At 36.3% G+C, this 27,520-nt stretch overlaps 1 protein-coding gene across 2 annotated transcripts; it reads right to left on the bottom strand.

Annotated features, from left to right (window-relative positions):
- Window positions 1-239: 239 nt before the first annotated feature.
- Window positions 240-22,456, bottom strand: LOC122325049 (matrix metalloproteinase-16-like). 2 transcript variants are annotated; one of them, XM_043219896.1, is made up of 10 exons: window positions 21,990-22,456; window positions 11,965-12,113; window positions 10,653-10,772; window positions 8,038-8,342; window positions 4,988-5,149; window positions 3,617-3,834; window positions 3,395-3,533; window positions 2,632-2,782; window positions 2,402-2,517; window positions 240-781 (listed from the first exon to the last, which is right to left on the bottom strand). In XM_043219896.1, exons 1-10 carry the CDS (start codon window positions 22,107-22,109, stop codon window positions 417-419), a joined length of 1,845 nt encoding a protein of 614 aa, XP_043075831.1. In that variant the 5' UTR covers window positions 22,110-22,456; the 3' UTR covers window positions 240-416. The 2 variants fall into 2 exon arrangements, with proteins under 2 accessions (XP_043075831.1, XP_043075823.1); XM_043219888.1 differs by having other exon boundaries at window positions 8,023-8,342.
- Between the last annotated feature and the right edge of the window lie 5,064 nt (window positions 22,457-27,520).

The following is a 27,520-nucleotide window of genomic DNA, read 5'->3' on the forward strand; positions in this document are numbered from 1 at the left end:
GGGCATATTTGGTTTGGGTATCAGTTTTTTCAACACAAGCAAGTATTTCGGAGTGACACAGGTGAGTTCAACCTTCATGGAGTATCTAGATCAGCAGTCTGATGATAAATAATTCTAAAATCAATTGAAAAGTTTATAATTACGGTTTGTAGAGTAACAGTTTACTCCCACATTGGACTCTAGGAACCAAAATGGCCACCAAGATTGGCCACACAGAGTTCCAAAACCATACAAACGACACATTGCCATCTACGGAGACTGACAATGGGAACAGGAAGTCGGCATGCTGTTCATTATGTCGTCCTTCATAAAGTCACCGACATAAAGTCAGCACCTCAAGATGAGCCACTTTTTGACCTTTGAAGGGATTTTGAAGAGGAAAATAGTTTTAGCAGAAGGAGCGAGAGCTTTAATTCTCAGACCCACTCCTGCATGGATCTCTTGCAGTACAGTATGTGGCGCTGCGTATCCTTCCTTTTGAAGCGGAACACGGTGTAAAGCAGCACCATCATGCACAGGGCCAGGACGCACGGGATGGCGATGGCCACCGCTTTCTCTGCTCCACCGCTGCTCTCCAGCTTGAGTACGATGTCAACGTCATCATTGTCATATTGTGGCGGTTCTTCTTCCTGTGGAGGGCTCCAGTCCCAGTCGGGGTCGGCGGGTAAGCCATCGCAGCCCATAAAATCACGCAGGATGGACCTTGGGTAGCCAGGCTCCACTCTGAGTCTCTGGTTGTTGAACTTCCAATATTCCTTTCCCTTGTAGAAGTACGTGAACCCTTTGGAGAAAAGGAAGACAGCTCAAATTGAACTATGCAAACTGGAAATTCTTAACTCCAAGGTACAATAACAATCACACCATTGCCTGTATAATTGCCTGTACCTGTGCCGTTTCAAATAAAAATAAAACATAAGTTTGAATTGTGTTTGAAGGTCCCATCTGGCACTGTGGCTTCAATTACGAAGAAATAGATGTTATAAGCCCAAATTCTGCCCAGAACTGCTTGTCCTCAAAAACTCAGCATGAACAAAGAGATTTGTGAGAGAAGCCAATTATCACACTGAAGGAGCTCAGATAATACCAGATTCATAAGACACATTTGAGGACTCACTACTTGCACAGAGATCATAGCTCAGTGAATCTTTTCTTCTACCAGTCAACACAGTGACCCCCGAAGTGAACCAATTACTTAAACTGAACTTCTGGAGATATTTTAAGATGGAGAGTTGTAGAGCATTTCTACAGTCTAGTGGCTCAACAAAATACTTATATGTGGTGATATTCTGTACACTTACGTGCATAAAACTAATAGGATAACTGACAATGGACATCTAGTGACATCGCATTTTAAATGCATAGATTTTAATATAAAGTGAGTTCTCTCGTTGCAGCTTTATGAGACTCCACTCCTCTGGAAATGCCTTCCACAAGAGTCTGGAATGTTTCTGTGAGATCTTTTTTGCCAGTTTATCCAGTAGAACACCAATGTTGGACAAGAAGACATAATCTCCATTCCAATTCATCCCAAAGGGTTGAGGTCAGGGTTCTGTGTGGGCCAGTCAGGTTCTTCCACATTAAACTTATTCAGCCATATTTTTATGTACCTTGCCTTATGCATAGAATTGTTTAAAATGTCTTGGATGAAGCATTAAAAATTCCATTCACTAAAGGTAAGAGGCCTTTCCCAACCCCTGAAAAACAATCCCAGTCTCAGACTTGCTCATCAGACTATCGAACAGAGAAGTGTGATTCACCACTACACAGAGCAGGTTTCTACTGCTCCAGGGTGCATTGGTGGTGTGCTTTACACCATTAAATGCAATGCTTGGCATTGCATTTGTGAAGGGAAGCTTGCATTCAAATGCTGATGCACATTTTTTGTGCTGATATTAATGGCAGTGGAAGTTTATAATCAGCAGAGTGGAGCGACTTGTATGCACCCCAGCACTTACCATGACCTTTACATGGTAACTCAATAATTTTGTCCTTGTATAGTTATAAAACAAAAAAATATTTTACTCTATAAGTGAAGTAGATATATAAAAACATATATATTTTACAATCTTGACTTTGCAATAATTTAAAATTGAACAATTTTGGGTCTTTTTACCATTTTACTTTAATAGACTATATTTTACATATATTTCTACATAAAAAGTCTACATAAAATGCAAGCATATTCAAACTTACATTACCTACATAAAAACTCATTGTGTCTGAGCAAATGTGCAAGCCACCAGGCCATGACACCAATACAAATGCAATTATAAGAATAATTAAATGTGATTTCCAGTACTGTGAAACTCACATTTCAAAACTAGATTCATAATATGAACGAATTGGTCTGGGATCTTTTGCAAGGCACTGCATAGTCAGCTCGGATCATTTCATGTCTCACCATTTTCTTTGTCCACAAAAGCTCCCTGTGGAGAGTCTGGAATGCCTTTCCACACAGTAATGGGTTTTGGATATCCAGGGTCCATGGTTCTCATATCCTCATTGTACCTCCAGTATCTGCAATAGTAGACAGAGACAGAAAAAATGATCTCAGACATTATGGAACAGTCAAGTGAAGGCGGTATCCACTGGGTCCTATTGTACACTGTAGCTAGGAGCTATAAAACTGACCTGTCCCCTTTGAAGAAGTAGGTTTTGGCCACGTCTTCCCACCAAACAGCTGTTTCAATGCTCTGTGTGGGCATTCCACTGCCAAAAAGAGAAATGTCCTGAGGATATGTGGGCTGTAGAGTTGTATCCTTAAACACCCAGAACCGGTTGCCTTCAGAAAAGCAGAGAAAAGAAAAAGATTGTCTTCAGTGTTTTAAAAAAATGCATCTTCTTCTTCTAATAGTATCATTATTTAATACTGATCGTAACAATATAAAACCGAAGATGTTTTCAGACCTGTAGATTTAAATTTTTTTTGGTTTGGTTCACTTTTACAAGGCAAAATGTTTTTTTTTGCTAATCACATGTGAGTAAAATGGTTATATTCCTCATAGCATCGTCGATCAAGAAGTTAGCTCCGCAGGTTTATTGCCAATGTAGCCATTATGAATCAAATAAGCACAATAGATAAGCTGCTATTAGCAAATTTCCCATTATGAATGATAATACAAATTGTTTCATTGATCCAATGGGTCAGAATGCCTTCTTGAGACATCCAAATTAGTCAAAGTTTGTCTTCAGTTTGTCGTTTTGGTGTGGATCTGAGGGCGATTGCTGTATTCATATATGTCTAAATGAACCAAACCAAGGGAGAATTCGTGCTAGGTTCTGAAACTAACTCCTAACAAACCAGGTGTGAAAATGTCCTTAGCAGACCCTAAAATCTGAGCTCTTTCCTTCACATATTCACGTCTATATTTAGCTTGCAAGGAAAACATCTTACCTTTGAAGAAGACAAATTTCCCCTCGCTGTTTTCGTAGACGGCATCGATCTTGGGAGGCAAACCTCTCCAGAAGTAGCTAATTTGCATCGGGTATCCAGGCACCACAGAATTATCTCGCACCCTCCAGAACCACTGATCCTAATAAGAGCGTACTGGTGTTAGGAAACACACAATTTATGTAAATATATCATTTTCTCAGTGAAGATGTTCATTATTCATACCTTGAAGACGAACAGCTCCTGTCGTAGGATTGCCAAAGTGTTGAACCCTCCGTCACAGATGTTGGGTTTGGAGTTGGGGTGGGCTGGTTTTGACTTCTGCGGAGGGCGATGAGGGCGACCCTGTCGGTCATGCTTTCGAGGGTCAGTCGGTAGGTGCAGGCGAGGAGGCGTAGCGGTCGTCAGCAATCTTGTAGGCTGAGGATTTTTGTCTGGAGGACCTGCAGGAATGAATACAGAATTCAAATCAAAAGAGTGTCAAATCTTTTAAAGATATTTTTGAAATCTCATGAGCCTGAGTTCAAATAAATGAATGCACACTTTGTATTTTGTGTGGTATAAAACTTCTATTCCATTTTCAAGTAATATACTGACTAAAAATGTCATGAGATAAAAGTAACACCATATTTCCTCAGTTCTTCAGTAAATTTGAGCGGTTTGTTGATTTATTGTTTTTTCAGTTCATGTTAAATAACAGATGTAACTTAACAGATATAACAACTTAAGATTTTAATAATGTATTAGTATACGTGTAAGTTAATTAATTAACAAGATTAAAAGTATTTTTCACTGAACAAATTGAATATATATATATATATATATATATATATATATATATATATATATATATATATATATATTCTTAATTCACAATTATTATAAATTCTTAATTTATAAATAAATTATTATTAAAAATATTAATTTTTAATATTAATAAATGACCATAAAAATCTAGTATCTTTTTTTTGTCTTAAAAGATAAACATGTATAATATTTTAAGAAGATTTCTAATCTTGACAGTAATGAGGGTCTGCATTAATTCATTAATTCATTAATTCATTCAATTCATTCATTCAATCAATCAATCATTTAAGTCAGTCAGTCAGTCATTTAGGTTGATTGCACCAAATTAATGTTTTAGCAATTACTTTAATTATTTCTCAAAGTAAAATAATAAGAGGTTATGCCAAACTACAAAAAAATTCAAAAATTTCTTTAAAAATAAATAAAATAAAAAAATAAAAATAGCATTTTTATTGCATATTTGAATAAAACAGATCACCATTACCCATTATTAAAATCTTTTAGTAAATTATTTCTTATATATGAAATCTTTAAAAGTTTTGTTCCATATAAAAACAAGTACATTTAAAAATAATAATACCACCATTTTTAGTGTTCTGTAGTGGCAGGGTTTGGCGTTTCAAGGTAGTTCTGGTTGAAATGCAGTTGCTCATTGACCAGATAAGTCCAATAAGCCATTGTTTCTATAATAACCTGGTTAATATGATATGGCTAAGGATTTTGAGCAAAAGTTACAGTAAAGGATTTGAGCAAAATTGACAAATAATAAGGCTTATTGTTTAAACGCACCATATATTTTCTGGATGCCCTGTAGATCGTCATGAGGCAGTTTGAAGCTTTCAGTGTCCATATACTGATAGAACGGAGCCATTATAGCTGTAGGGTCATTAGAATGCTCCAGTCCCAAAGCATGACCAAGCTCATGGACCGCCACAAGGAACAGGTCATTACCTAAGGAGTGTAGAAACAACAGCGAAAATATAAAATACAAGTGAAAATACAAACACAAGAATAGCTTTGTTTTTCGCTGTGCTTGTACTCTTATCTTGAGAAGCATCTGGGATTATGACTCACCACTCAAGTGCCTGATCTGAGAACCATCTTAATGTTGTAATGTTCATGTGTACAGTGTGTGGGCATGACAGAAACAGTAGCTTTGGAAACAGAATGCAAAACAGATCCCACGCTGCTTTGTATTATACAACAATATAACTGGAAATATCTTCCATGCTGACCTAATGATGAATGAAAATGTTACGTAAGCTATCCAAGGCATTGCGTTAAATGCGCACCTGGAGTTTAATTCAAACATTACGGTAAATTTTTCAAAAGCTGTACTCGCAGATGATGTAATATTAATTAAATAAAAGGCTATTTAAATGTACTGACATGATTTCGGTGAGTGCGTTTTATAACGTCAAACTAAAAGCGTAAAAGTATTTTTAATCACTTTTTTAATCATCTTTTTGTGCTTATATCGATGTGTTGACTAACATACTAACACTAAATTAATTTAGTGTAGTGTATTTATTTGATGTAACATTCAAAGTGAATGTATTTTAAATGTACTCAGTTTCAACTTAATTGCTACAAATGTGTAATTACAAATATATTTAAATGCATGACATATACGCTTTAAGATGTCACTTTAAAGTATTTTTTAGTTTACCATAAATACTTATTAGTACATTCAGAAGTATACCTAACCACATTTCAAAGACAAAACAATATTATTTCTGTAATAAGTACTTAAATGGTTGTTAATTAAGCCAAAACCCTAATCCGAACCGTAACCAAATAGTTATATAAAATTACTCAGTATCTAAATGTATAATTACACTGTATCAAGGACACCTTAAAATAAAGTGTAACTATTGTTATGGTCCTCGTATGGTACATTTTTAGAGCTTTGTACAATCCGATCGGCTAACAGTGGGATGGGAGCCATTCACTTCAAAATTACCTGTTAAAAATAATCCCCTAATTGCTGTTTAGTTCATAACATGTTGATGGCAATCAGGCTTAATGTAAAGAAAGAAAACCACACAGTGTGTGGTCCATATAGACTGTGGTGACTGTAATGAAGCTTGAAACCACGGGAGGGTATTATGCCATGCACGTGTAACATCAGAGACGGCAGCAAAACAAAAAGCTGAGGGTCCTGAGTGCAGGCGGCAGTAAAAATGCCAGTAGAGAATGTAGTCGCAGCCATTCATTACTGTCTCGGCCGAGACATTTTGTGAAAGGAGATGAGCATCTTAAAAGCTCTCTGCATCCAGTCGGCCCAGGTAATTAAAGCTGAGTGCCTCTAAGTGCAGCTCGCAGTGAAGAGACGGATCTGATTACCTCTCATTTAATGGGTGCAACCATAACGCAAATACTACATATCAAACGAAGCTGACACCTGACATGCACACAAACATCAACATGTGCACACAAAAAACATATTCAGGCAAGAATATTCAGATGCGACCAACGACAGTGTTGATTATTTGCATTGGTGTCGAACCTGATCATCTGTAAAGTATTGTTCATGATACTTAGCTAATGTTAACTTTAAATGGTGTTGAGTATGCACTTAAATACCACGGCAGATGGATTTCCAGCGCGATCTCACAGCCATTTTTACATATTTTACAAGGTGGCTAATTCATACGAATTCGCATAACCTAAATTTTTTGCTAATTTGTATGTATTTTACGAGCTTGAATTTGTATGAATAACCTCCAACTAACCCCCGCACCCTAAACATACCCATCACTTGGGTTTAGACAAATCGAATTTGTACAAATTAACCACCTCGTAAAAATACATACAATTTGGTTGTGAGATAGAGTTGGCATTTCAGTAATCGTTCGTTAAGGATGGGGAAGATTACTGAAATCGGACTTTATTGGGAGTATGCAATTTTACCAACACAATTTAGAATGGGTTCTTTAAATGCTAGAAGTGTGACATGTCTGTAGTGCAATGGATGAAAATGTGTGCAAAGAACACTTTCTTGTTAAAACAGATGTTACCAAATCTAACATTTAAGGATATTTCAATCTTAATAGCTTTTTTGAATGCTTAGAATATGAAAAAGGTTAACGTATTTGGCCTTGGCTGACTATAACAGGCATGCGTAAGTCCTGTTGATCAGAACCAGACAGGTGGAGCTGGGGGAGGTGGGGGATTCAGAGGAACCCTCTATAGGATCAGCTTACAATGAACATCTGAATCAGCGTTTAACCAATGCTGTAACCTCCTTGGCTGCAGAGGCCAATCAGCTTGTGCCGTGAAGTGCCAATAATGTTAATGCTAAAATACTGCAAGTTTCATAAATGAATTTTATTTATACACTTATTTCCCATTATTTACACATATATACCATTCTAAAATTTACCTCATGATACCTAATGCATCAACTAATATTAACACACAAAATTTAACTGTAAAGTGTTAATATATACGGTAGCGCTAATGGCTCCATCACGTTCGGTGGCTGCATAACCTGGTTAAAATACATTGTTGAGTTTGCACTTAAATACTTAGGTGTCACAGCAGTTCAGCGAACTCTCCTACCAATATTTACAAAGCACGGTTTGTTAAAACACTAATTTCAGCAAGTAAATTATAGTACTAATGACTTTACAAGTGAGTCTTGATTTGCAGAACTGCCTTCAGCTTAAGCTATAAAACGTAATTTGTTTTTCAGCTGGGCTTCTAAAAGCCTCCAAATGTCATTAATGATTTAGCTGCTCTATCACTTGTTTGTTCGCATTCCTGCTGAAACAGCGACTTTGTTTGTTTATTAATTGTTGAAATTGAAAATGTGGCCTAACCTGCCGTTCTCTCACCATCATGGTTTGGGTTGCCCAGAGTCCAGGGTTCATCCGAGTCAAAGTGCGTGTCGCCCCCTATGCCCGGCCCTGGGAAATAAGCGTGTGCCAGGAAGCCTCCTTCTCCATCAAAAGGAGAGCTGTCACCATGGAAACCAGAGGCGAAGATGATGGTGATGTCGACGTCACGTTTTCCGCTCTCCAGAGCGCTGTAGGGCACGGCCTCAAAGCGAAGCGGTGTGACGCCTTGCCATACGTCGAACGCCCGGCGAATGGCCTCGTGCGTTTCTCGTGCTCCCACTTTAGGAGTGACGTTTTTAATGCTAAAAACAAAACAAAGAGGAAAAAAAACTAGTAAACATAAACACTAAGTCGTGGCAAAGTCCAAAATGGTTTGATTCAGGCTTGCTTGTGGTTTGCATTGCAGACTAAGTGCTTTAAAGCTTCGTACTTCGGAGCTTACGAACCCCATAACAGACAATAAAGACAATAACTACCCGGCACGTCTTTGTGGTGGTCTTATTTTAAGGTGGTTTCCATTAAAGAAGAAGTCTTTTTTTTGTTGCATTTCTGTTGTTGAAACATCATGAATCCGAGAGATATTTTAAAAAATGTATGCACTATAAAAATCAAGCTGTTCAAGCTGAAACATTTTAAGTCAAATTGAAAGTCAAAATGCTGAAATCACAAATAGACGATCACTGATCCATAACTGTATTTGTTTCTGATCGTCAGAATATCGTTTCAGAATATGTAACTTATTTTAGTGCAGAGATAACTCTGCAACCTTATAGATATTTGCTTGAATAATAGACACATTTAAGTCGCTTTGTACTAAGTCTGTTATGAGTTTGTACTTATTTCACTTACTTTTGAGTATGTAAAGATTATTGTATTCACAAAAACTCCAAAGCTGATTGCCTTATCTATTACAAAAACATCTACTGATATTTGTATTTGCTAAAATAATATATTTTTATGAAGCATTTCCCTTTAATTCATTTGTCTTACTGACTGCTCTCCATTAGCATAATGTTGTGTAAAATGTAATATTGCAGTATCTGTGTCTGTAGTATCTTCAGCTATTCTTTCTTCTTTGAAAATTTTTTCATATGTGCTATAAATGGTGTCTTTTGAGTTAGTGTTTTCCAAATTTAATCGGATATTAACATCAAAACCTTCGCCACGATCGAAATCCCCACTATCAAATGTCATAGTAAAATAGTATGTGTTAATATCACAGAAAAGAGGGAGCATTTTCACTTCCATAGTGAGCTGCACCAACTGCCCTTAGACTGGCATCTCTGCTGAATTTCCCACATTGAAGTCTTTATCTGCCTCTAACAGACTGAGAGGCCCAGAAAATCTCAGCTGACTTTTTCTATAGAGGCCAGTCACTCACTGCCAAGCCTGTCTTCATTTACATTCCATTTGCATAGGTGGCCCATCAATTAAAAAAAAAAAGCAGGATTTGAATAAATCATTTCACGTATCGCCCGCTGTAACCGGAAAGTCTAAATTGAGGTGAGAGAACACTCTATTTCCTCCAAGCCCTTTAGAAGGTAATCTTCAGGGAATTCAAATATGTTTCTTGAAGGTTAAAGAGTGAATGCTGGAGGTTATTATATGCTTGGCTGTGTCTTCGTTGCAGTGCAGCATATAGGACGGCGGTGACAGGACAATTTGAGCCACGTCCGACAGTTTCAACTTATCAGGGTTTGGTTTCTGAAGATTCAGTGCAATTCATCTTAAGAGTTAAACACCAGATAGAGACAGTATTTATACAAGATGTGAGATGATATGTAAACAGGAAGTGATATCAACCAAAGCAAAGAGTAAGCGTTGGTCGCACTACTTTAAACATGAAAAATGTCTTTGGATACTGCAGCAGTCGTGATATGACAAGTGATCATCCAAAATGTAAAAACATATCTTTTCGAAAAGCAGGAAAACATGAAAGTTCTTCACATGAGCTTGTGTTTCCTTTCTGCCACATTTGCATACACGTGTCAATGTCAGTGCAACAAAAGGGTGGCGTGGACGTATTTTTTGGTAGGAAGTATAGCATACATTTTCCGAAAGAGCACTGGATTCAAAGAAGAAGCAGAAGCAAGCTACATGTAAAATAAAGCGATCAACATCTAGCATACAAATCAAAACTGCCAAATGAAATGTTAAAAAGGAATGATGGAAATGATGTACTCCATCTATGTTCTGAATCCAGACACTGACACTGACAAAAATGTGATTGTGCTTTTTAAATTAAATTTACCCTAGCTAGAATATTTGGTTAGTAATATCTTGTAATATCATGCTGATTGGAGAAAGAGTTGAGTGATTCTTGAGTGAACTATTCTGCAAACATACACGTTTAAATAACACTGTGTTTACTGAATAATAATTTTAACGAAATTTTGATTAGTACGTTTATTTTCCAAAATATCGCTATGATAAACCAAAAATGTAAATAATTAGTATACTATGCCTTTAACACAACTGTACCTTTAAGACAACTTATTTAAAGCTCCATTATACATTTCAAGCATTTCATTTCACAGTTCTGGCTTTGCTGTATTTATAGACCAAATTGTTAAATCGTTAACACTGACAGAGGAATCATGTGTCTCTCTAACCTGTATGTGATGTGTGTGCGTTGCCACTTCTGTCCAGTTAGTGCATAGCGCTTCTTCCTGCGGGACCCAGATATGCCACCAAGCAGGTCCGGTACCCCACATCTGGGTTTCTTCATCCAGCTTAAAAAAAAAAAGAGCAGGCGTGAAGTGATTTCTGACCTTCAACACATTAAAAACTAGGTTAGCTAACACTGTTGCTTTAAGGCATAACTATAAAAGTGTTTGAATGGATTTAAAAATAACCGCTTCTGTGTTCATTCATCAGAACACTTTTCAAATGAATCTTTTGTTTACTCTATTGTTATATATTCTGAACCACTTGAAGTCGCTGGACTACAGTTCGTAAAAGAATACGCACGAAACATATATCACTGACATTCAGCACCAAATTATAGTCATCAGGATCCCTAGTGTCATAAAAAGTTCTATTTTACTGCGAGTTACGTAATTCCATCATTACAGCTTACGTTAATTAGCTTTAGAAACTCGCTAACACGAGATGTTCAGATAAAGGATAATATATTTCTTTACATCACTGAATGTGAAAATCAGCGCCCTCGTCTTAACTCGCGTCATCAATAAACCATAACACGAAGACACAAACGGAATAAAAAGAACTGTTTAAAGGCAGAATAAAATGGACTGCAAGGTCAAGCAGAGAGCGCTCATGCTTCATAACACAGTGCAGGCCTTTTCAAATAACTTACACGAGCAGTAGAAAACGTTCTCAAAACATTTTAGATTGGAAATTGGCTTATAGTGTCTAAGTTAAACATCGGAGATCAGAGATGAAACATTCACAAAGAAAAGGTGATTAATCTGAATCAAACATGAAATTATTTAATTAATGACTTGTTTCTAGGAAACTGTGTCATTTGTATCCCATTTTACATGCATTATTTACTACTCAAATAATTAGCATGGAAAATAGATACTGCATTCAGTCATATTGTTTGATAGAGCTTATGTTTTATTGAAATTTTGGAAAACCTGCTAATTTGGATGTCCTTGTTCATCACCATTAGTTTATTGAGTTACATAATATATATATATATATATATATATATATATATATATATATATATATATATATATATATATATATATATATATATATATACCTGGTCTCATAAAAATGTATATAAATCATTTTAAATTCCTGCATAAATCAGAAACAGTCATATTGATATGTTTTCTCATGTGGCATGATGATAAGCCAATTTTTTTAAATAGAATGGGCCTAATATGTTGTAGTCAGTATTAAATATGCGCACTTTACGCGTGACTTTACTGTGTGCTTAGGAGTACTTACTCTATTGTCTCCTTGTCTAGACTCCCAGTGATGTTTAGTCCATACTTGTGCTGCATGGCAGCAATAGCAGAATGCATTGTTTGGGCTGATCGCAGGACAGCCATGTTAGGTTGCGTCTTGTGGATGTATCCATACCTCTGTAACCACGCCTGCAAAAGACAGAACAAACATAACCTCAACACATATCCTCAGCTAAACCCCAAAGCTCAGCTTTGCTGTCTAACAACAAAACAAAGCATAAGAAGCTAAACATGCCCTTGCGAGGTTTAAAAAGAAGCCTACAAGTTTGAGGGTACAGGATTTCAATTTATCCTGGTTCTCAGATGGTTTCGTTCTCGAGATGAGACACTGAATGCTAACCTAACATGATACCGAAATTGTTTGGCATACAAAAGTCAGACAACAATGTCCATAGAATCATAGGATCAAATTAACATGAACCAGTCCCAACAGTACAGTATATGCAAATAACTGATATGATCATAATTTATTAAGAATATACATTTAAATACGTGGAATATAGTTTCAGTAGTAACTACATTAAAGTTTATTTCTGTTTAGGTAACACTTTATTTTATGCTTACACCTATTATCATGCATAGTGCTAGAATATTAGCCATGTATTAGTGTTAATTAAGCACATATTAATGCTGTATTCTTCATTTTTAATCATACATAATACCTAAATCTAACAACTATCTTAATAATATTAATAAGCTAAAGTGTTACTGAAATTACTTATGAAGATGTACTTGATTCCTTGCCTATGTGGGTCAAAACCGCATTAAATTGATTTAATGTAAATTTACACTTTAATAAATTTTTGTTTAATCATAAAAACGCAATTAGCATTAGAGAACATTCGCACTCAGTTCACACTTATGTATATTATTTTAAAGCATTCTATTTATGTGATATGTACTATTTTTATGCTGGGGTCTATGTCTTTTTCACAAGGATGCTTAACTGATGAAGTTTGACGGGACATCCCTTTTACTACATGCTTATTTAAACCATAGTAACCACACAGCTAAGCAGTTTAACCATGGTGTTTTTAGAAAAATTGGGGTTATACAAATGCTAATCGATATGCCAAAAAACCATGGCAACTTGCTAAGTTTTCGAATCAATTTTAACATGTATCACGCTGACCTTCCAGAGATGCTAGTTTTGCTAGCCTCGCGATTTAAATGGCTGTAATCATTTAGCATACTACTTCAACCGCATTTCAGGAATAGTAAGGGTACTACGTTAGTACACAGTCCTGAATTCAGTAAAAGGCATACCTAGAGAGTGCTAAGTGTGAGCAAAAGAACATTTTATGAACTCTCGTTGTTGTTGCAGTGAACTGTAATGGCCTGTTGTAATGCGTCCTATGAGAGCTGTGATTTGAGAAGAGTGGTATTCTGAAGGTGCATGTTAAGATCATTTCATTCCAAATAACATTATGCTGGAAAGAGCTTTTAAGATAATGCACTTGAGGTCAAACATACTTTGAAACAATCAATAAACAAAAGGCAAACTAAACGTTTTAGTGCTCTGCCGCCACATAAATCAATACGAACGTCTGCATATGTACATGTACGATATATTAATATACATGCATACGTATAAGAAAAACATTTATTTCAATGTCAGTGTTGTACGTGCGTCTCGAAAAAGGACATTAGGTTATATATCTACGCAGGCCTATTTCTTCTTACGAGAAAGCAAAATCGGTTGAGAGCCAAATTGATTCTCTAGCACTAATCAGACCCTGCGTCTCTAACCAACACAAGGGCTGATTACTAATTTATATGAAGAAAACACAGATGTGCTATAGAGCCGCAGGGGCCTGGTATGGCAGGTGTAACCATGGTGATAAAGAGTCATAGATAGAAGCAACTTTGTCATCCTCCGGTGTTGTAATCACTCTCTTGTGAAGCTATAAATACAGAGCTCAGCCAAACTGATGCGCATTAAACATGTCAATGAAAGAAAAAAAAAAAATCTGTGACGTCAATATACTTAATATGTGTCGAATAAAATCAAGATCTGCTCTGCGGGTAAACACACAGGCGCTCTCACACTCATGTTTATGCATAAATAAAGCAATGCGATGAAAAACAGGCTTAATAGGTGAAAAATGGAGCATCTAGCAAACATGATTGTATAATTTCACATCTTTTCTGCGGTCCAACACTGTTCCAGCATCCCCAACCAAAAGAATTTGATCCAAATGAGGCAAACGATCTCTCCGAGATTTATTTGTTTTTTTCTCAAGTGTAATTATTTATTGACCCAACCAATCAAGAGCAAAAAAAAAGAGAGAGAAAAGAAAGCAATACACAAAATTACAGTTGTCAAAAGTCAAATTTTATAATAATCTTTATAAATAATGTTTTTTAATGCTCGCCTCGGATGCATTATTTATTTGATCAAAAATATAAGAATACTGTGCCATATTATTATAATTGAAAATAATTGTTTGTAAATGTAGTTTGTTAAGAAGCCATTATTCCAGTCTTTGGTGTCACAGAAGTCATTCAAATTGGCTGCTTAAGAAACATTATAATCAATGCTGATCTTACAGACCCCACTTTTGAACGATAGTCTATAACTTCTTAAACATAACATACTGTAACGTCACCAGATATAACCATATTTTGTTTAATATTTCATTCTGTATCTTCCTAAATGTTTATGCTTGTCCAAATGTATTATGAAAAAAATGATTAATTCTGGTTGAACGTTTTATACACAAACCCTAACTGCTATCTTAGTAATGATTAATAAGCAGCAAATTCAGAGTTTACTGATGAAAAAGTCATGTTAATAGCGAGAATTGGACCTTGAAATAAAGTTTATTTACAATTTTTAATACAAAAGCTTACAAACACTTACATTTATTAATGCTTAATAACACTTCTCATAATTTCTAAGTATCAAAACCAGATGTCTTTGAATCACATGTGTAAACCATGGTGTATATTGTTAAAAAAAATACATTATTATTAACTTTTTAGTGCACCACCCACTGCACTGCAAATTGACAGAGCATAAATATTTCACTAGGAGGGAAAAAAACTGTTGCCTGAAATACAAATATCCTAACTAGCCACCTGATCTCTCCAAAATGTGTCTATACTATTTACAATAACACAGGCTTTATTAATTACTGTTTGCAGAATCTGACAAGAGTGAATATTACCCACAGAAAGATGAGATGCAAAACAAAGGATGATTTGATTTTTATGCGAAGGGCTAAAAGCTGACCAGACCTATCTCCATAACACACACACAAGAAGTGCTTTAAAACGCGGGGTTTGATTTCAGTAGCGAACCAGGCTAAGACAGGTTTTCTTGATGTTCAAAGTGCTTAGTCATTAGGTGGTGGTTTGCATCCTGTCACAATCTCACCCTACCATGACAACATGAAAATGATCATTACCCAGAAGCTGCTGCCACATTTATACCAGATGGCAGAGACAGACAGAAAAAGGGCATGACGGGATGATGATGAAAAACTTCCTTCTGGAGGACGTTGGAACAACAGTGTTCCTTATGGAGACCCTTGAGTATATCCACCAAGATGAAAAATCTATTATAAACACATAATGTGAAATCTGACGAGAGGCTGCAGTATCATAGATAGAGATGTGTGCTTTTATATATCCTATAAGTACAGTAAAATTGTTCTGTTTTAACTGCGGTGTGTTTAATAGTGTCTGTTTAGTTATTTGTGTCAGTTATTATATAACTATATAAAACCATCAAACAAAACTTTTTAAATAGATACTAAGATTTAATAAGTGTTGATGTACTGAAATAACTAAACCTGAAACTGAAATAAAAATTCATAAAAACTATAGACTTACAGAAAGATATATTTTTTACTGTAGCCTTTTTAAAACAATAAGTTCCCTTTAAATAACTATAATTTTACTCTATATTACATATGCTTTGCATTAACATAAACTGGCCATAATGCAACTTCACCTGCTTTCCACTGCAGAATTTTCTCACTTGTTCTTTCTCTGTAGCTCATTCTCACTTTCTCTCTCACTTCTCTCATTTGCATCTTGCAGCAAAAGCCAATCAATGAAGTCAATTACAGGAGTCAGTATGCTGAAATGCAGTTGCATCCTAAAATGTGGTACTGTTTCCAGGCAAACAAATTCTCCGTGCAAATAAACTGCCATATTTTCCCCTGAGTGCAACGCCATCACCTTCCTAGGGGTCAGTGGAAGATCTAACCTGTGATAGAGAGGTAAAAACCTCAAGTACTGCTGCTCTACACACAGTCTGCCAGGAACTAACCAGCAGCCAGGAATATACTAACCTCCTCTACTTATCTCTTGTTCATCTCCGTCTCTCCCTCCTTTCCTTTTTCTTTCTGAAACTCCATACTGGGCCAAACAACCTCTTTTATCCACTTTCTATGCTTTTAATCAGCTGTAAGCACATGAGCGTGTGTATGGTGTGCATTGTGAGTTGAAACAGGCTTCAGGCCAAAGTGACTCAAAGATACTGTGAAAATTGGTTTATTTCCATTCTCTTCTCGCAACATTCAAACAGATTTTTGGTGCTTGCCCGTGCAAGGCTTAGAGTTACAGTGTTGGTTCTTGTGGATGGTTGCCAAGATGTTGATATGTAGTTGCTAAGTGATTTTTTAGCTTGATGTGGTTTGCTGTAAACTGATGCAAGGTGTCTCTAGGCCATTGCTTAGATGTTTTTTTTTTTTTAATGCAGTATTTTTTTTACAATATTTTGAATTTGGACTGCAATGCCTATTTTAACCACTCAACCACTGTATATATATATATATATATATATATATATATATATATATATATATATATATATATATAGTTTTCATTAGCTGAACTCAAAGATCTAAGACTTGTACTATGTACACAAATGGCCTATCAATACACTTAAAAAAACATTTGGACGTAGTGTCCATGATGAGGTTTCTCAAGAGCATTTTTGAAGCTCATAATATGCGAAGCCAAAAGTCGCCATGTTGGAATCGCATTTATTTTGAATTTAATTTCCCCACTGTTTCTGTGTTCCCATGTTTCCTCTGCTCAACTCGTTTTCATGGTAATGAATTAATTCCTCCCCCTTGTTTTCTCATTATCCTGTCTATTTAAACTCCATTCAGTTACTGATCTAGCTGCCGAGTATTACTTATTAGCCTCTACCCTTGTTTCTCTCTGTTTTGGATTTACTTTGCATTGTGCTTGGACTCTTATCCTTACGCCTCTGGCTTGCTTTGTAATCGAATTGATTACAGAGACCGTCTCTGCATTTAATAACAAATTGTTCAATCTCTTCATTATACATCCCTATCACTGTATTCTTCTACTTTATACTGTTCAGTGCTTTGCTACAACCTGTGTTGTTAAAAGCGCTATATAAATAAAAATGACTGATTGATTGATTGACTCTTGCTCGTCATCTGACTACCACCTCTTGTCTCGCCCTCTAGATATTGTTTGCCGTTTGCAGACCCACACTCGCCCTAGGACTATTCTTGTGTTTTGCCCATTCCACACCTGTTTGCTGTTATCTGACCCAGCCTGTATTTTTTTTGACCACGATTGATATTAAAAGCTTTGCACATGGATTCGCTTTGACTCTTCCATTCTGCCCTTAACAATGAAGAACTTCAAGGCTCAATATAATGTAAAAAAATTTTTACCCCCTCACAGTTGTCATGAAAGACAAAATTAGCTGTATAAACCAAAACCACATTTTGTACCAGGCTGTAAATAGATTTGTTTCTGCTGGAGGTTGCTACTTGTATTTCTCTGAAATGTTGTTTACAGATCTGTCTAAATCTGTGTTAGTGAGCACTTTTACTTTATGCCCAGATAATGTATCCACCTCACAGGTGTGGCATATCAAGATGCTGATTAGACGACATGTGTTATCGCACAGGTGTGCCTTGGGCTGGCCACAATAAAAGGCCACAAATCTGCAGTTTTATCACACAGCACAATGACACATGTTGCATGTTTTGAGGGAGCGTGCAATTGGCATGCTGACTGCAGGAATGTCCACCAGAGCTGTTGCCCATGAATTGAATGCTCATTACTCCACCGTAAGCCATCTCCAAAGGTGTTTTAGAGAATTTGGCAGTACATCCAACTGGCCTCACAACCGACCTCCACTTTGCATATCCAAAGAACATCTGCAGCAACTATCAGAAACCATCTCAGGGAAGCTCATCTGCATGCTCATCGGATTTTCGACCTGACTGTAGTTCGTCGTCATAACGAAGTGAGTGGGCAAATGCTCACATTCGATGGCATCTGGCACTTTGGAGAGGTGTTCTCTTCACAGATGAATCTCTATTTTCACTGTACAGGGCAGATGGCAGACAGCATGTATGGCATCATGTGGGTGAGCGGTTTGCTGATGTCAACGTTGTTGATGGAGTGGCCCGTGGTGGCGGTGGGGTTATGGTATGGGCAGGCATATGCTATGGACAATGAACATAGGTGCATTTTATTGATGGCTTTTTGAATGCACAGGGATAAGATCCTTGATGAGATCCTGAAGCCCATTGTTGTGCCATTCATCCTCAACCATCCCCATGTTGCAGCATTATAATGCACGGCCCCATGTTGCAAGGACCTGTACACAGTTCCCGGAAGCTGAAAACATATTTTTTTATTGTGGCCAGTTTAAAGCACACCTGTACAATAATCATGTTGTCTAATCAGCATCTTGATATGCCACAACTGTGACGTGGATGGATTATCTCGACAAAGGAGAAGTGCTCCCTAACACAGATTTAGACAGATTTGTGAACAATATTTGAGAGAAATAGGCTTTTTGTGTACATAGAAAAGGTCTTAGACCTTTGAGTTCAGCTCATAAACAATGGGAGCAAAAACAAACGTGTTGTGTTTATAATTTTGATCTGTGTGTGTATATACAGTATATATATATATATATATATATATATATATATATATATATATATATATATATATATATATATATATATATATGTATGTGTAAGTTAACATTTAGTCATTTAGCAATCAAAATCAAATAGTAGGTGATTATATTATAGATAAAAACACAATTTGGTGCTGAATGTATATGAACTATTATAATTTCATATGAATTTGAACATATTATGTAAGTGGCTATACTGAAATAGTATTTAGCATTTACCAACTGTGCCCTATTTACTTTTTCCCAAGAGAAAATTATTTAACATATTGGCGCATTGCTGATAAATTTGTAAAATAAAAATTTTATGAAAACATGATTTTTAGAAAAAGTGAACATGAAGGTACACCCTAAACTTAACTCTCAGTGGCAAGTAAATACGATCATATGCAAATGAGACTGTATGAATTCATATTCACTCACCACCAATTTAACCATTATATTTCTACAAATATACTGGGGTATATTTGTAGGAATAGCCAAACATACATTGTATTGGTCAAGATTATATTTTGCTTTAATGCCAAAAATCCTAGGATATTAAGTAAAGATCAGGTTCCATGAAGATATTTTGTATATGTTTTTTTGAAAAAAAAAAAGAAAAAAGATTAGTAATGTGTATCGCTAAGAACTTCATTTGCACAATTAGACCAATGTTTTCTGTATTTAGGTTAGTTTTTTTGCACACTTAGATTCCGGTATTTAAATGGTTGGCCATATTTTGTCCTATCAAAACAAACCATAAATCTATGGGAATATATTTATCCGCTCATATATTCATCTTTCAGATCGATCTTATTTTTGATAAAACTGCCACTTATGACTGGTTTTGTGGCCAAAAAAAGGGTCACGAATGTTTAGCAAGCGGAAGCATAATTCTCATGAATACTTTACTCCTTTTATGGCATCATGACAGCTCAAATGCATTTAAAACTTCATTTAAATTGATGAAGGGTCTGTACTTTGATGTCCACCTCCGTCATCCACAAAACCCACACTATCTTATCCGAACCATTAATAAGACGCATGACTGTTTACAGTAGCTCATTGGTCAATAGCACATAGCAACAACACCTGACACCCTATTAATCACATGTAGGACCACAGCTACATGAAATGTCATTACCGACTTAGCACTAAGCTAAGCACATTTGCACCTGTATGGGAAAGACGTGCGTAATTAAAGCCCTGGGGGCCCAATCTTGATTTCACCGCTGAATCCTTGAACCTTGCGCTTTCTAGTCTATTCCTAGTTCAGGATCAGAGGTCCCCCCTCCGAGCAGTCATTACTCATCTCTTTACACACGCGTTCTCTTTCTTCCCCAAAGACCACTGACCTGTGCACTCAACTCACAACGGCTGCCAACCACTGCAGCCCTGCCAGCAAAAAAAAAAAAACAAAACAAAAAAAACCCACACAGGAGCTACATGGGTGGCAGAGAGCTGAAAAGAAGAAAGAGCTTCTAGTTACCAAGAAAGCGAAGAGCACTAATTTAGCATTCGGGTGGCTCTGTCGCACTGGTCTTATTGTAATTTCGCAAAGGACAGTTTCATCAATACAGCCCGCTCTAAAAGAGCATCAATATTACCATGACAATGCCATGTCCACCACGAGCTGATCCACTGGCACGGCACCCTCTACAACTCTCGCCTCCCAGCCAAACCGAACCGGGCGGGTGACAAATTCTCTCAATGTCAACCAACCCTGCCAGCAGCACTAAACATCACATTTGCGCCCATTCCAGCCCAAAGGAGTTTGGGGGAGAGTTGCTAAGCAACTTACATAATCTTTATGTGCTTCACATTATCGCAAGAGTCTGCGGTTGAGTAGCACTGAGTAAATCGAGGTCTTGCTTCCCCTATCACCCCATTGATCGTCGCATGGCCAGTCAGAGGCGTGTGATTGTCATCTCTGAGTGAATGGATTTGAACTGGAGGAAGGAGCAATATCTCTGATTGCTGCTGATCTCTCTCTCGTGCCTCAGGTCTGCACTGTTAAGAGATTGTGTTAAGTTGCGTAACAATGCACGTTTAAGTTAGAGTTTCTGTGCAATCGGTACAAGGAAAGAGAGTAGAATTATGCGGAATAGAATAGAATAGAACATGCTACTTAGCGAACATTTAGAAAATAGGCTGAAAAATAGAATTCATGTCCATCTACTCAGTACTGAGAATGGCAGAATAGAATGACATTTCTTTTTACTTTCTGTAGAATAGCAGCATTAGATTATATCATGATTAAGAACATAATTCTATTCTAATCTAATAATAACAGCATTGCTATCGTATTTTGTTCAGCACACCGAATAACAGAATTGTCTATATGGAATAGAGCGGCATTTCAATTTGCTTGTATTACAGAATAGGAATTCATTTGTTCAGGACGACAAATCACAGAATAGAATAGCATTTCACTTTGTGCTACAGAATAGAATAGTTTCTGTTTACTTTGCATGCAGAAGCATTCTATTCAGTGAGCAAGTGCAGCCCAGTCTTCTTTATTCTATTTTGTAACTTGGTGCAATAAGTAGACGGGAATAAAAGTCCATACTTTTGTTTTCTGTAAATTACAACACAAGACAGACAAGAAATATATTATGCTGGGTACTTTTTGGTAATAGAATGCAAAATTATATTCTGTTCCGCTCCTTTATACAAAGTAAACACACATTCTCTTCCATTCCAGTCGTCTATTTTCATGTTTTTTTATTTATTTTACTGTGTATACAAAATTGCATTTTTATTCTTCAGTGCATAGAATTACTGAACAGGCTAAACCAGGCTGGACTATAGCATTTCTGTTTACTATATCGAAATAACAGAAAGAGGGTTGCATTCCTGTCCACATAATAGCTGTATATATATATATATATATATATATATATATATATATATATATCTCACAGCACACAATCTACCAGGTGATTCGATGTGATTCTGTGCCCTGTCCTGGTTTATTTATGAACTGCGATATACCCACTTCTCGTCGGTCTCGGTAAAAACAGGACGCGTATACGCTTTTGTGTTCATGACTCAAGCTGAAGATGCTGATGCTGATGTTGGGCCAGTCTTACCTCAACGCTGAAGCGATGGTCTTCGGCCGCTGAGCAGCACATCCACACAGCGTGATGGAGCCACAACAGCACCGCATACGCACAGTCCAGCCTTCGCTTTTTAAGCAGCGTGCCGTTCATATTTGCAGATTCGCTCGGTTTTCCTTTATCAGTGACTATTTATGTCTCTATCCTCGTATGTCAGTTAAGCAAGTGGCGTTTTGGACCGAAGATGAAACCGTCGGAGCGCGGAGAAGCGTCGGCGTCCGCACATTTTGTCATTTGGCTGGCAATACACATTCCATCTTGCATGTCGGATGCGCTATTTCGAGGCATTTCTTCTGCTTTGAAACGTTACCTTTGCGAACAGGCAGGTTGCTTTTCTATATTGAGCAGCATCCAGAGCGTAAGCACTGCGCATGCGCTCTGATTCACTGGCCGGTGATGCTTGTTGACTAGTAGGCACCATTCATTCCGTCTTCATTCTTCTTTCTCTCTTGTCAATCACGGATCAATGAAGGTGTAAAATGGCTCTTAGGAGGCGGGACGCTGAAACGGCTGACACCGACGGTATAGCCTCTGGGAAACGGCCGTTAAATTGGGTCAGAGCCAGTACTTCCAGCGGTCAAGCATCCTTCTGTTTAATAAGATCATGATAATAACATTAGACCACTGATTGCAGGGTACTAGCCAGAACAAGCAAGAAATGCGTTTATAGTCCATAGGGAATTATTGATCAATATGGAACAGCATATTTATTTTCTATGTCTGGATGCAACCTCCTTATTTTATCACATTTCCCCCTTTTAATCAGTATGACCCTTAAAATAATAATAATAATAATAAAATTATTATTATCACTTTTATTCAAACATGATTAGTGAAGTTACTTTGGTTATAAAAAATAAACATTTAAAATAACTATTAACGAACATTCTTTATATTCTGTATTTAGTCTCTCTCTCACACACACACGCGCGCGCGCGCACGCACACTCAAGACGCAACATTCTAGTTACAAATATGCAATATCGCTGCTTCATTTTTCAATACTTTACATACAAATCCAAGTATCAGAATTATTGCCACATACGTTATTCATGCATTCCCATACACTGATTTTCTTTTAGTGTCACAGCTTCCTGTGCACAGAGACGACAACAACGCACAGATAACTGCACACACAAAACGCAAAATGTAAGATGTGGACAGTGGACGTTCCATGCCCACCACAAGATGGGGATGGTTCACTATATTAGAAATTTACAGCTTTCTTTTCAGTTTGTTAGAAATACATCAATACGTGTGCGCGTGTGCGTGTGCGTGTGTGTGTGTGTGTGTGTGTGTGGCCAGAGAGCAAGAAAAGACAAAACAGAGACAAATCACTTTATGAAGTCACCATTATTTGGAAAAGAATAAAAATGTTAATACAATTATTAAGTTACAGCATAACTGTAATAAAAAAAGCCGTTTCAACAAAATAAAGCGTTAAAACGTCTGGAAATGCGTATTTAATACAGATCAAATACAGACAAATCACAGCATTAGACAGGCCAGCAATGCCGGGGAGGTCTTGAAAGCTCAGTCATGGGAAAATGAATTCATCTGCTTCGCACATTAAAGAGTGAAGATAAAGAGGCATCTGCGGTGGCCTCTGGTTTTGTGGGTATTAATAGCGCTCAATTAAAAATGAGCTCAAGGTTTTAATTTTCACACAGAGGTTGTGCTGGTGAGGAGCCGGTGATGAACACTGCAATTTAGTCTGATCAGCTGATCCGAAAAAACAAACCAATTACGATGATACTGCTCTCTGCTGCACTCAGCCACTTGAAATGCGATGGGAATTCAATGACAATAACGCAAGAAGAAGTCTTGACTCAAAAGACATACACTGTGTGTGCGCGCGCGCGTGTGCGTGTGTGTGCGCGCGCGCGTGTGCGTGTGCATCATTATTCAAATTGCCTCTGTGTCATCACTTTGCTTTTCAACTGAAAAAAAGAGATACAAACTGACATCTGAATCGTAGGCATCTAAATAACACGCACAAGATCCTTCCAAAACACGTTTTTTTCCCTCTAAACTCAATAACTGTTGTTTATGACTTTTATTAATTATTAACACACAAATCATTAAGAAGCTAGGCAAGTCTACAAGCCAAAACCTTATATAAAAAAAATAATATACATTTATTTTGAAAATTGAATGAAGCGTATTGGCTACAATATTTTATTTTTAATTGAAAATGATGATTTATTTACGTAAATTACGAAGGGAGTTTTAACGCTGTGTATTTTGTTAATGAATTAATCTGTGTTTATTTATTTTTTTTAAATAATGTCAATGATTTAGTGCCATTCATAACAGCATTCGCCAGCTTCGTTTCTAACGAATCAGCTGTTTTGAATAAATCTTTTTAATGAATGAGTCAATGGATCGCTCATTTAGAAGGGCATTTACTGCCCCTAATGGCAACTTTGGTGTTGTTCATTTACCTTTGACAACTAAAAGGTGTCAAGTAATTATAACTATCGATAATAAATAAATACATATAAAATATTTGTAACTTATATTGTTTAAAGGGTTAGGGACAAAGGGTTTAAAAGGTGTTAGGGTTTAAAAAGGTTGCCTTCAACCTAAAATGAGATTGACTCCTCTGGTTATATATCTGATATAAAGGTATTCTGGGTAATTTATAACAAAGTCAAGTGTAATCATTTGCTCAATGCTGTACTTTAGATACACAGTCAGGTGAAATACGTTTACACAAAAAATAAAGTAGCAGTGATCAATTTAACAGTTTTTTTGACATTTTACTGAAAAAGACATAGTAATGTACTGCATGCTAGAATTGGATATTTTTATATTGCACACAAAGTCAAAATAAAAAGGAATCTAAAAATGCTTTAATTTAGCATATTCAGTATCGATTGCAAAAATAATAATAAAATAATGAAAATAGAAATTGTGTATATATATATATATATATATATATATATATATATATATATATATATATATATATATAATTACATTAGGTCTATTTATATAGTTAAAATAAAAAAAAAAATCATTAAAAAATTATTACTTTAATTTTGGTTTTGATAAAGGTTGGATATAACTTTAAACAAACAAAATTAATTTTATAACAATAACAAAAATCATGTTAACACATATTATTCACGCCACATATCATCTATACTGTTTTGTTTTTTTGTTTGTTTGCTTTTTTAGAGTGACAAGTCAGAAATGACGTTTCATGGTTTTTTTTTTTTTTTTTTTTTTTTATTTATTACTGTAATATATGTATACATACATACATGTAACTTTTTTTTTTTTTGAACAACCACAACAACAACAACACACACACACACACACACACACACACAAAAAAAAAGGGAATACACATACAAATATTATACAGAAAATAGAGGGGAAAAAAGAAAAAGGAAAAAAAAAAAAAAAAAGAAAGGGTAATTTCTAATAAAGAAAAGGAAATTAAATAAAAAAATAAAATAAAAAAAAAGGGGTAAATAAGGATTCTGTATCTATAATGCAGGTATGGTCTCAAAGAAGGAAAGCAGAGGATTCCACATTTTATAGAATGAATTGACAGAGTCACTGATAGAGTATTTGATTTTTTCCAAATGTAAGAAAGACATCAAATCTTTCAACCAAGAGAGATTGGGAGGGGGGCATGAGGATTTCCAGTGTAACAGTATACGTCTTTTGGCTATTAATGAGGCAAAGGCTATAATATCGGCATGGTGCTTCTTATATAAGCCATCAACAGGAGATATTCCAAAAATTGCTGTTATTGGACAAGGTATCACAGAAACACTAAGAGCTTTTGACATTGTATCAAAAAAAGAGGACCAGTAAGAATTCAGACTAGGACAAGTGTAAAATGTATGAGTATGGTCTGCTGGGGACAACAGGCATCTATTGCATCTATCATCTTCTGATAAACAGAGTTTTTTTAATTTTGCTTTAGTGAAATGGATTCTGTGAACAACTTTAAACTGAATGAGATTTAAGCGAGCACAGATACAGACAGAGTTCATTTTGGCTAAAACAGTGTCCCACAGCTCCTCGTCAATTTCCTGTTCTAACTCCATCTCCCAGGTTTGTTTGAGTTTAGAAAGAGGAAGAAGATGTGAGGACCGAAGCAGGTCATAAAATGGAGGAAATGCGGTTCAGAAATTTTGGTAGCAAGAATATATCTTCAATTAAAGTATTCTTTGGCTGCTGGGGGAAAGTATCCAAATGTTTTTTGGCAAAGTCACGCATTTGAAAATAACGAAATAAGTTTGATTTAGAGATTTTATAATTACTCAACAAATCGTTAAATGACCCAAATGTGTGATCAAAGAACAGATCCGGAACTGTATTAAACCCTTTTCATTTAGCTGTGTGAAAGTAGAATCCAAACTAGAAGGGACAAAAAGATGATTACCACAGATAGGCGCCAAAGTGGACAATGCTTTTAATTTGAAATGATTTCGGAACTGTTTCCAGATTTTTAGTGAAGAGAGTACAATCGGGTTTGTGGTGAATTTAGTGGGACATCGCAGATTGGGGTCAAAAACCAATGCGGGTAATGAGGATAATACGCAGGAATTGGCAAAAATATATTTTTTGGATATTAGCTGCCCAGTAATAAAAAAGAAAATTTGGAAGTGCAAGACCACCATCCTGTTTGGCTCTTTGAAGTGTTAACTTCGAAACACGTGGGGGTTTACCAGCCCAAATATATGAGGATATGATGGCATCAAGTGACTTAAAAAAGGATTTGGGGAGAAAAATAGGAAGCGTCTGAAACAGAAAAAGCATAATGTGGAAGGATATTCATTTTAATTGACTCAATCCTGCCTACTAACGATAGCGGAAGATTATTCCACTGTTGAAGATCTGCTTTAATACGGTCTATTAATTTAGTAAAATTTTCTTTTGCAAAGATTTGATAGATTTTGAGATTTGAATCCCTAAATAACGAAAACCAGTAAAAGACATGTGAAACGGAAGTAACGTCGGGAGATTTGTTTTGCCAACGCGTTAATGGAAAACATTCGCTCTTAGCAAAGTTCAGCCTATACCGGAAATAGAGCCAAACTCATTTAACAAATGCATTATGTTGTTCATACAGTTAAGAGGATCTGAGATGTATAACAAAAGGTCATCAGCATATAATGATACCCGATGTTCCTGTTCGCTTACTCTACTAATACCTGAAAACACTGAAGAAGATTTCAAAGCTATAGAGAGAGGCTCAATAGCCAAAGCAAAGAGGAGAGGTGAGAGTGGGCATCCTTGACGGTACCCGAGAGAGAAAAAATAAGTAGACATTTCAGAGTTTGTTTTCACACATGCTGAGGGATTGGAGTACAATAAACGGATCCATGATATGAATGTAGATCCAAATCCGAAATTTTGTAGAACTGTGAATAAGTAATCCCACTCCACCCGGTCAAAAGCTTTCTCTGCATCCAGCGAAATGACCATTTCTGGCTTTGATGACCTGGATGGAGTAAAGACTACATTCAGCAGACGGCGTAT

The sequence above is a fragment of the Puntigrus tetrazona genome, chromosome 2 (assembly GCF_018831695.1).
Source record: "Puntigrus tetrazona isolate hp1 chromosome 2, ASM1883169v1, whole genome shotgun sequence".
Taxonomy (NCBI): Eukaryota; Metazoa; Chordata; class Actinopteri; order Cypriniformes; family Cyprinidae; genus Puntigrus; species Puntigrus tetrazona.